An 11273-nucleotide genomic window follows, 5' to 3' on the forward strand; every position below is an offset into this window, starting at 1 on the left:
ACGTGTTTCATTTGTTTATTAGATAATGCCCTTACAATCCGGGTTGGAAATGCATAACCCGTACTTGACCGGACCACGTAGGCCCTTTCCACAGAGCTGAGCCCAGACCCAGTGAGGGGACGAGGAGACAGTGACAGTTTGGGAACTGACAGAGGTAAGTGCTTGGGATGTGCAGTGAATGACCAGAGCAAAGCACGGGAGTTGTGACCCTGGGCAGAAAAATTAGGAGATGAGCTGAATGGACACAGGAAGCAAATTCTGAGCTCAGTAGACAGCCCAGCGTTAGCTATCAATAGTCCTTAGTACCCAGCTGTCCCGATGCCTGGATGCACACAGAGGCAAGTCCATCGGAGGCCACGGCCAGCCCTAAGGCCCCAGCCTCCTGGGCACGGGCGCCCCGTCCCACGCGCAGCTGCACTTCTCCACCCTCATGTTGGGCAGGCTGACCACCTGGGGCCTGGGCCTGCCGCCCTCCTTGACGCCCACGATCAGGGGCAGCGAGGTCGTCTCCGAGGCGACGCACTGTCGCGGCCCCGGGAACGGCCGCCTGAAGGTCGGGGGCTCCGGGGGCTGCTGGCACGCGCCCACACACTCGTAGGCCAGGAAGCCGGGGGGCTCCAGGACCCAGTTCTCGGCCCACCGCATGCCCCGCAGGTCAACGTAGGTCTCCTGGCGGCAGCAGCGGGCGCCCTCCGCCGCCGGCGCCTCGGGGTCACAGTCGCCCTGAGCTCTGCGGGGACAGGAGGGGCGCAGGTCAGCTGAGCTCACGGGGTGGGGGGGGGGCACCCGGGAGGGAGATTTACCGCCAGCTCTCGTCACATTGCACAGGCTGGGGTTTGCGCCGGGGACGGGGAACCACCAATAACCAGACCCTGCGCAGTACCTAAACCTTAGTCCTGGGAGGTGGGGGGGAAACCCCGCGTCCGTTGATTCCCACGGCGCCCCTGGGAGACCCCACGCCAACCCGCCCGCTCGTGGGGGGCCCCGAGGGCCCAGGCGCCTACCCGTAGGCCCCGAGGTCCAGGGTGTGCAGCTCCAGCTGGGGCTCGCCCTGCCCCGTGCCCTCCTGGCCCTGGGACGCGAAGCGGAGCAGCGTGTGGGCGCCCGAGGCCCGCGGGCCCAGGTGCGCCCTCTGCACCGACACCTGCAGCAGCAGCGGCTGCCCAGACCGGCCCAGCTGGCGCCAGAAGTTCACGGCCTCGGTCACGTCGAAGGCCTTCCAGCCACTCCCCTGGAGGGACACCAGCCTGCGAAACCGTGGAGACGGGGACCTGAGCTGGGGCTGGGGACACCCCCTGGGGGCAGCCTGCCCCCCCCCCACTGGGCCCACCTGCCCCCTCCCCTTCCCCTCCCTCTCTTCTCTCCCCCCCTCTCCCACACTAGGCCCACATGCCACCCACCCCTTCTCCCCCTCCAGCCCCCTCCCCCCTCCCCTCCCCCTCTTCTCTCCCCCCACCACTAGCCCACCTGCCACCCTCCCCTTCTGCCCCTCCAGCCCCCTCCACCTCCCCCTTCCCCCCTCAGGGCCCCATCCACCCTGTCCCCCCCTCCAACAGCCCCCCTCCCCCCCCACTCCCCACCAACCCCACCCACCCTGCCGTCCTGGGCCCACCTGCGCCCCCCTCCCCTCCCCTCCCCACTGCCAGCCCGGCCACGGCCTCCCCACCTGGAGTCCACCAGGTAGGTGCGGTTCGAGCTGTCCTCGTGGATGCGCAGCCACTCGACGGTGACGCGGGCGCGGGCGCCGTGCGGGGACAGCCGCTCGAGCCTGCGCAGCGCGGCCTTGGGGACCGGCTCCTGGAAGAGGCGCAGCACGGCCTGCACCAGCTCGCTGTTCGGCGGCAGGCGCCCCTCCATGCCGAACACCAGCAGGTGCGTGGAGGCCTCGGCCGCCAGCAACCTGCCCGCCACCTCTGGGGACGGGAGCAGGGTCAGGAGGCAGGTCAGGCCAGCTGGGAGGGCGCGGGGCCCAGAGCCAGTGAGCAGGATCCCCCAGGAAGGCAGGGAGAGGTGGGGGCGGGGCCTCACCTGCACAGCCTTCTTTTTTTTTTTTTTTAAGTTTATTTATTTTCCTAGAGAGACAGAGCAAGTGCAAGAGGGAGAGGGGCAGAGAGCGAGGGAGACAGGGAATCCCAAGCAGGCTCCGTGCTGACAGCACAGAGCCTGACGTGGGACTCGATCCCACGAACCCCGAGATCACGACCTGAGCCAAAACCGAGAGTCAGACGCTTCACCGACTGAGCCCCCCAGGCGCCCTGACACGCAGCCTTCTTTAGGCGAAGGGCTCAGCTGAAGTGGGAGGGCCAGCGGAGAGAGGGAGGCAGAGAGCCACCGTGGAAATCTGTGGTCACCAGCCGAGAGTGGCCTTTCCGGGAGGGAGGGCAAGAGCCCCGACTTCCTCTCCTCTCCCTGCCTGAGGGGCTCCTGCCCAGTGAAATGTCCCCAACCGGAGGAAGAGGCGCCTGGGGCCTGTCGCCAGCTCCTGTTCCCCAGAGGCACCAGGCCCCGTGTCCCCAACGCCTGAGGCTCCGGGCCGACGGTGGGACCACCTGACCACGGGCCACGTGGCCGCCAGCGGTCAGCTCTGCAGAGCGTTCAGGACCAGCCTCCTCGTCCCCAGGCCTCCAGGCACCTGACCGGCCAAGGCCATCCTCCCTGTCACTAGCCCCAAGTCCCCTTTCTCTGTCTCCCCTCCTCCCACGGGGCTTCTGCACCCACAAGGGTGTTGGTCCTGCCTCGCCTCTGCCAGGGGGCCCTGGTGCAGACGGAGACCAGGACCCCGGACGCAGCCACGCTCACGGTCCCGTGGAGCTCCCCCGCCCCACGACAGCCGTCCCGGGACAGGCCCGCTGGCCTCAGCCTCCCCGCTCCCAAGAGCACCGGGCTGTGGCGGGAGGGGGACCTCACCTCGGACTCTCTGGCTGAACCTCTTCCCGCGGGAGTGGGCGCCGTGGCTGCGCTGCAGCAGGGCCACGTACTGGGCCCTCACGTGGGCCGGGGTGACCAGCCCCTCCACGTCGTGCTGGTCCAGGACGGGCGCCTCGTGCAGGCCCAGCTGCCGCAGCAGGCTGGCCCGCACCTGCTCCCCGGTCAGGGCGGCCCCGGGGCCCGTCAGGGGCAGTGCCCAGAGCGCCCAGCACAGCCACAGGGGCCTCATGGTGCCTCCTGGGGATGGGGGGGGCGGGGGTCAGAGCGCACGCGTCCCCCGAGGAGGCTCAGCGAGGGTCCCAGCCCGGTGTGCGGAGGGCCGGGCCCGGGCCAGCTTTATAGGCAGCCCTGAGCTGGGCCCGGGCGGAGGGGGGAGGTCACACCCCTCGGACCTCCTGGGAGCTCAGCAGCCAGACGGTCCTTGGGCCTCGAGGAGGGGGCCGTCTGGAAAGGGCACAGAGGCCCGTCTGGACTGTGGACAGCTGGCTGTTGCTATCTACACGGTGGCCGGGAGCCCCTGCCTTGCTTCGTGTCGCCTGCCCTGTTAACCTCACAGATGTGTCTCCCGGAGAAGAAGCAGGCGTCTCCTCTGTGCCACGTTCCCAGTCTCCCCAGTCACAGAACCGACCGGAGTGTGGCCCTGGCGTCCAGTTGCGGGCTGCAGGTAGAGTGCCTGCCCGCCACCAAGGCTCTTGGATTAAGGACCAGTTCTGGTGCAGGGATGAGCCTCCGGCCTGGTGTTTGCAGGGCAGTGGGGGCTGCTGAGATCCTGGGCTGTCCCCGGTGGGAAACCCCTGCTCCGGGGACCCTTCCCAGGCCAGGGAACCTATGATAATTTAGCACCAATGGGTGGGTGTCCAATAAGGACCCTCCCTCCCCCTCTTCTTGGCTGTTCATGGATTCATACATTAGAGGGGGGAAACCAATCCATGGCCCCTTCCGACTTCTGAGCCAGAAACCGAGGGGGGACATGCTCAGACTCACTAACTAGTTGCCGTTTATCTGAAGTCCGCATTTCGGTGGGAGTCCTATACTTTGATTTGCTAAATCTCGCAGCCAGAAAGCCAGTGTGGATTGGGACGTTTGTTACAATGCGCCGCGGCAGCCCCATCCGTGGTGATGCGGAGGCGGGAGTCTGGCTTCCACCTGCACAGGGTCCCTTGGGCCAGAGATGCTCAACAGCCCTGGGGCCAGATCCTGTGTCCTGAGGGAGGAGAGGGGGGTGAGGGAATGAGGGATCAGTGCCACTGCCTGAGGGCCTGTTTGGACCCAGCCAAGGGCACCGTGGGGGACACCGGACCGGCCTGAGGTGTGGGCAGCGAACCTGGCACCCAGCTCGTCCCGGAGAGATGGGTGGTGGGGGCCGGGCTGGGCAGGCGGTGGGAGCCACCACCTCCCTCTGCCCCTTTGGGCCAGGATTTGACCCCAGCCAGAGTCCAGGCTGCCACGTGAGGGCCACGGGAAAACGTGGGCTCGGAGGTCACTCTCGGCCTCCATGCTGGGAGACGAGCCCGACCGGACCTGGGCTCAGAAGCAGAGGGGACTCGGGGCGGTGAGGGCTGGAGCCCAGGAGCGGCTTCACGTCGGCATCACCCTGTCCCCTCCTGTTCAGGGCCGGCTCCGCTGTGGGTGCCCCAGAGATGGCCCGAGGCCCGGCCCCAGGTGCCCTGGGCTGTCCCAACCCTGCCGCCCTCAGCCTCCCAGACCCCGGGCCTGGGGCCCACGTGGCCCCTTGGGGTCCTCCCAGGACGGCCGGGGTCCACGGGGCCGCCCTTGCCCGGGGCTCCCTCCGCAGGAATGGGGACCCACGTTTCAGTTCGTCCAGCCCCTTCCCGGCAGGAGTGAGTCCTGGGCTCTCCTCGCCACGCCGCCCACGAGCTGTGTGGCCTCTTGAGTCACTGAACCTCCCTCTGACAGCTATCTGCTAGTCAGCTGGGTGAGGCCAGGAGAGCCTTTCTGGAAGGACGCCTTTGCATTCAGACAAGGAGAGCTGATGTGGATCCCGGCTCCTAAGCCCCTCCCCATGAGCTCACAGGATACACATCGTTAATGCCCCCATCTGACAGATAAGGAGAGCACACGCAGGCAGGTGATGAACTTGTCCAAGGTCAGGGGCCAGGCCGGGCACCCCTCAGTGCTCTCATTAACAGTCTACGACCTTGGGCAAGGGCCTCAACTGCTCTGAGCCTCTGTGAAATGTCCACGTTGTTTTCCACCCAGGGTGTGGGGAGGGCAAAGGAGAACCGTGAGGTCCCCAAAGGGAAGGGAGGCACCGGGCTGTGCCGGGGTGAGAGTGCCCACTGCGCATCCCCCAAATTGGGCAGTGGGGCACCCTTTGGCTCCTAAACACAGCTTTGCAGGGAGTGCCTCCCGTCCCCTGGGCCCCCACGCTGTACTTGGGCTTCCTTTCCTGTCAGCTGCCTCTTTGTCCCCACAGGTGTCCCCAGGACATGGAGAAGGAGCCAAGTCATCAATAAATATTTGCTGAATTAACTGAAGAGAAAGGGAGGGAGGAAGAGGGGGTTATGGAGACGCATGGCTTCCAGAAGATCCTTCTTCAGGGCAAGATTTGGGGAAAGAGACTGGCTTCTGTGGGCATTTTTGGTTTTGAACGTTTTTTACTGGGTAGTAAAAAAAGAGAGTATTATTGCTGACAACTCTCCCCAAGAGAGAAAGAAAGAGAAAAGGGAGGAAGGAAGGAAGGAAGGAAGGAAGCCGTCTGCGCTGGCCTACCGCCTAACAGTGATCGTTCTGTTTGGAGCTTCTGAGCCCTGGGCCTCTGGGTCATTAGAAGGGAGAGGGAGGGCGGCATCTGGACTGGGGAGGGGTGGATGGGGAGGAGGGCGGGCCAGAGCGCTGTGGACAGAGACCGGCAGGCGGCAGGCGACAGCCGCCATCGGGAGCACAGCCTGGAGATGGGCCGGAACCGATGCTCGTCCTCCAGACGAACATCTGGGTGTTTTCTCGACCCGGGGCTGTGGTTCACCGACGGGGAGGGAGCCCATCCACCCGCCGGGATCGCTGCCTGTCCCGGGGCTCCTTCGCTGGTGACCGTACTGTCCTACCTGTGTCACCGATCCCAGGTCCTACCAGAGCTTCTGTGCTTTTGTTCTGGGCGGAGTGAGACCCGCAACACAGAGAGCAAAAGACAGATATGTCTTGGAAATTGCGGGGTAGAGGGCCCCGCAGACCAGGCGGGGATCCAGCTCCAAGCCCTCTGGGGCCCAGCCGCCCTGCCCCCTCCAGCGGCTCCCCCTGCCCCAGCGCCAGAGGAAGATGCAGGGGTGGGGAGGGAGGTCCCCGTGCAACCACGCATGCGCCCACCGTGCACCGCTGCCCGGAGGCTGGTGCGGGTCTCCATGCGGCCCTCCGGGGAGGCACAGAGGACAAGCACTGGGGGGGGGGGGGGGGGGGGTCCTCCCCACACACCAGCAGTCCCAGTCCAGGGCGCCGGGAGCCCTGCAGGCCCCGTGTCACCTGCCAGAGGTCAGCCGCCAGACGCATTGGTGGCGTGGGAGCCCCGAGCCTGCCTGGGTCACACGGGCAGGAGGACGGTGTGGGTGGGACAGCTCAGGGACAGGAGAGCCAGCCTCCCTGGGACTCTGGTGGGCTCTGAATATGGGGACATGGGGGCCCCCACGTTGACCTGATGGCCCCCACCTCCAGTCCGGTCCCTCCTCCCCCCCATCCCCTCAGGTACTTCCAGCCTCAGACAACTAAGTGACACTGTCCCAAACTGTCCCCAGGGAGAGAAAAGGGCCAAAGGGGGCTCCGCAGCTGCGGGAGGTCTCCTTCCTCCAGCCACCGCTCTCGGGCACGACCCGGGCCACCCCACCCCTGTCCCCAGACATGCCCCCCAGATCGCAGTGCCCCCTCCGAGACAGCTTCTGGCCCGACGAAGCCTCCAGACTCGGGGGGCCACCCCACCCCATAGTTGTGGGGCTCTGCCTCTCTCATCTCATCTGGCTGAGTCACCCAGGCGCCCCAAACTTAACTTTCTTAAAGTAAAACATTGTGAACATTAGCACTGTGAAAGACTCCTCCTGTTTATTAAGCACCTACTGTACGTATATGATGGGCACTCTGGTGACATCTCGATTAACCCCGAGACGTTCCTTGCCAAAAAAAAAGGACATAATTCCTAGTTTACAGGTGGAGACATATTGAAGAGGGTAGAAACGCAGCTCGTGGGAGGACGACACGCAGCTCGTGGGCAGCGCGGGCGAGGAGAGCCCAGGACTCACTCCTGCCGAGAAGGGGCTGGACGAACTGAAACGTGGGTCCCCATTCCTGCGGAGGGAGCCCCGGGCAAGGGCGGCCCCGTGGACCCCGGCCGTCCTGGGAGGACCCCAAGGGGCCACGTGGGCCCCAGGCCCGGGGTCTGGGAGGCTGAGGGCGGCAGGGTTGGGACAGCCCAGGGCACCTGGGGCCGGGCCTCGGGCCATCTCTGGGGCACCCACAGCGGTGCCGGCCCTGAACAGGAGGGGACAGGGTGATGCCGACGTGAAGCCGCTCCTGGGCTCCAGCCTTCACCGACCCGAGTCCCCACACGTCCTCAACTGCAGGCCCTCGGTCAGAGCTGTCGAGGGTCTGCTCGTTCTCCCCACCCCAATGCCCCCTCCTCCCCTCGGGGACAGCAGGTCTGGCTTTGAGATGACTTCCCCGCCCAGCACACCCCACAGAAGGCCCAGCTCTGCCCAGACCCGCAGCCTGGGGGGCAGGGCCCCTCTCCGTGCATGACCAACGTGGGGGCCGACCCCCCCGTGACCAATGTCCCTGTCCACAGTGGCTTTCTTCTGTTTGATTGCCCTGTTGTTTTATGTCCCCAGCAAAACTCTTGAACCCAAGTGGAATCCACATCCGGGAGAGGGGCTGTGTTTGCAGAGGGCTAACAGGTCTGGGAGAGTGGCCCTCTGTCTGTCTCCACTGGTCCCCGCGCTGGGTCCACACTCAGCCTGCTGTATTGAAGGTGGCTCACCGTGTCTCTGACCCCGGGCCAGAAGAGCCCCCTTGAGGCGCCCACGGCAGGAGGCCAGGGAATGAACCGGCTTCTCTTTCCTCCTGGCTGCGGGGGCGTCTGGCCGGACCCCCCACACTGGGGGGGTGACCATCTGGGACCAACCATCCATCCCTCGTCCTGGAGGCTGTGACTGCCGCCTCCCTCTGCCTTCCCCGCCCCCCACAGTCCACAGGAATCCCAGACAAACTTTAATCAGAGGTACTCTATTAATTAAAACCCTCCCGAATTAACTCAAAACGGATCACAGATCTAAGTCCAAAATGCAAAGCCGCAGAGGTGCCTGGCTGGCTCCATCAGTAGAGCAAGTGATTCTTGATCTGGGGAGTCGTGAGTAAGAGCCCCACGTCGGGGGTAGAGTTTACTTTTAAAAATATATGCGGGCGCCTGGGAGGTCCAAGCATCCGACTCTTGATTTCGGCTCGGGTCATGATCTCACAGTTCATGAGCTCGAGCCCCCCGTCGGGCTGTGTGCTGACAGCTCAGAGCCTGGAGCCCGTTTCGGATTCTGTGTTTCCTTCTCTCTCTCTGACCCTCCCCCATTCATGCTCTGTCTCTCTCTGTCTCAAAAATAAATAAACGTTAAAAAAAAAAATTAAAAAAAAAAATCAAGTCAATTAAAACACAACAACCACCAAGCAAAAACCCTCCAGTGACTTCCTGCTGTACTTTTGGATGGAACTCAAATATCTTAAAGCCCAGGCTGACCTGGGCCAGGCTCACCCCCCTGCCTCTGAGCCCGCGGTTCCTCACTTGCTCCCCAACAGCCGGTCACGTGGGCCTTCTTACCGTCCGCACACCTGCCATGCCGGTCCTACCCCAGGGCCTTTGCACTAGCCGTCCCCTCTGCCTGCAAGGTGCTTAGCCCTGACCTTGGCAGGGTTAGCTAATTCCTATCATCCAGAACTCAGATCAGACGTCATGTCCTCAGAAAGCCCTCTCTTGCCCATGCATGAAATCTGTGCGTCCCTTCCTGCCCCCACCCATCAAGGTCTCTCTTATCATCCAGCTTTATTTTCTTCTTGCTGCTTGGTGCTATCTGAAATCACCTTCTTTATCTGTTTGTTTAACTGCTTGTGGACCGACTCCCCATTAGAATGTAGACACCACGGCTCGGTGACTTTGTCCGGCCCATTCACGGCTGTGTCCCTGCGGGAGAACGGCCGCCAGCCCCCTGTGCTGGACAGTCGATCAATATTTGTTGATTGCATAAATGAAGTAACGAATGGCAAGATGGAGTCTTCGCTCTGTGCGAACTTGGTGAACGTCTCAGGATCTCCGTCTCTTCGTAAACTCGATTTTCCATCCAGCTCCAAAGCACTAGGAGAGAGCGAAGGGTGGGGGGCTTCTCCCTGGACAAACCCTCGTCCGCCTGAGAGGCTGCAGGTTCCCGCCAAGGATGGCCTCCCGGGGACCGGGAAGGGTCGTCAGCTCCCCAGCTGTGGCCCACCTGCCCCGGAGCCCCGGGAGCACCAGGCTCATGCGGGCAGGGCCGTTCCTCGTGCAGCGAGCCCTGCTGTGGACCTGGAAGTCTCTGCACCGGCCTGGGACCCCGGTGCCAGCAAGGAGCAGGGCCCCAGGTCCGCACAGGGGCCCCAGTTGGTTCTGTGCTGCGGGGCTGACCCTGAGCCTTACTGAGGAGGTGAGCCCGACTTCATTTCCTTCTCCGGAATATAGCTCTGAGGTGTGCGGTCTCCCCAGGCCCAGGAGAGGCTCTGCCCCCACCCCCCGGGAGCCCACAGGGGCCCTCCCCCCACCCCCGTCCCAGGGCATCTCCTAACAAGAGGGCACCTTGTGCATCGAGTGGGGGCCTCACTGGCGGGGACGGGGTGGGGAGAGGGAAGCCCCACAGGGCAGGGCAGAATCAGAACAGCAGGAGACACCCAGACCCCAGCCCGGCACAGTGCAGAGCGCCACAGGCCGGGGCTGTGGTCACGGTCACGGGCAGGCAGGGATGGAAAGGCTCAGAGCCGCCAGAAAGGCCCTGAGGGCAAGCTTCCTTGTTCTACAGACGGGGAAACTGAGGCCTGCTGAGGTCCTTGCTAATGGAGCGGCAAGGCTGGAGTCAAATGTCTCGGTCATGGGACGCCCCGCCCCCACGTCTCCAACCCCAGGCCCCCGGAGCCCCATGTGCCCCCCCCCTCCAAGCTCTGTGCAGTGGGCCCACGGGGCTTTCCTGCGGGAGAACAAAACTCCAGTTAGAAAGCCTCAGCCCTACAGTTAAAACTGCAGTAACACGGAAAGTGAGGGAGGGCCGGTCCCCAGGGCTCCGTGTTCCCCGTGCGGGGCTCCAGTGTCCTGCCCTGAGCCCTGGAAGGGGAAGGAGGCTGCGGGGAGGTGGGAGGCAGGGGGAGCAGTCTCGGCACCTGCGGGCCGGTGTGACCACCGGGCTCAGACCGCGGGCTGAGGGAGCCTCGCGGGGGCACGGGCGGGACCAGTGTGCTGTGTGACCTTGGGCAGCCCAGGGCCCTCTCGGGACAAGAGGGATTCGACCTTCGTGTGCTCACGTCCCTCCAGCGACGCCGGGTCGAGACCACGGCCGTCTCCCCTGGTCGGAAATCATCCAAGACATGTCTCTGTTTCATTTTGAGTCCATTTTTACAGCGAGAAGCATCCGCTCTGTGTGAGCAGCAGTTGAGTGAAACAGAAGCATCCGCTGGGGTGCGTGCATGTGCGTGTGTGTGCGCGTGTGCGTGATGGTGCAATCCCTTCTCTGCAGCACTGGGGACCGAGGGGACATGAGCAGGCTAGCGGCGGTCCCAGGAGACGTTCTGGTGTCTCCGGAGCGGGGACAGCTGTAGGGAGACTCCAGACACGGGGAGCCTGGGGACAGCAAAGGAACAGAACGGGAGACACCACAGCCCCGACCGGCGGCGGCCGGAGGTGACCCCCATGACCGCACTGGTGGGACAGATGACTGACTCTGCAAGGTGGAGGCAGCCGCTCCAGCCACGACCTTCGCCTGCTGCGCGCCTCCCCACTCCCCCGGGTTCTGGTTCCGGAGCCCAGCCCCCTCCACCCGGATCACTTGTGGCCTCTGTCGCTGGCCAGGCCTCTCCTCCGCCTCGTCCTGCGAGCTCCCCGCACCCCCGTGCCCCTGCCCAGACTGCCTGCCCTTTGCTCTCTGGTCCTTCTCTTCCCCTTCTCCCTGTGACGTCCCTGTCCCCCAGACTCTGCGTGTTATGGGCTGAATGGTGTCCCCAGAACTCATGGGCGGAAGCTCTAAGCCTCAGATCTCAGAACGTGACTGTACTCAGAGGTACGGCCTCTAAGGAGGTGACTGAGGCAAAACAAGGTCACGTAAGTGCCCACAGGGGATTTTCGTTGC

At 64.2% G+C, this 11273-nt stretch overlaps 1 protein-coding gene across 1 annotated transcript; it reads right to left on the reverse strand.

Moving 5' to 3' along the window:
* Positions 1-3358, reverse strand: LEFTY1 (left-right determination factor 1). The gene is made up of 4 exons (XM_043567926.1): positions 2908-3358; positions 1667-1913; positions 1005-1247; positions 1-730 (listed from the first exon to the last, which is right to left on the reverse strand). The coding sequence occupies exons 1-4, from the start codon at positions 3155-3157 to the stop codon at positions 367-369; spliced, it is 1104 nt and encodes a 367-aa protein (XP_043423861.1). The 5' UTR covers positions 3158-3358; the 3' UTR covers positions 1-366.
* Positions 3359-11273: the final 7915 nt, after the last annotated feature.

This window comes from Prionailurus bengalensis, chromosome E4, assembly GCF_016509475.1.
Source record: "Prionailurus bengalensis isolate Pbe53 chromosome E4, Fcat_Pben_1.1_paternal_pri, whole genome shotgun sequence".
NCBI classification, from domain to species: Eukaryota; Metazoa; Chordata; class Mammalia; order Carnivora; family Felidae; genus Prionailurus; species Prionailurus bengalensis.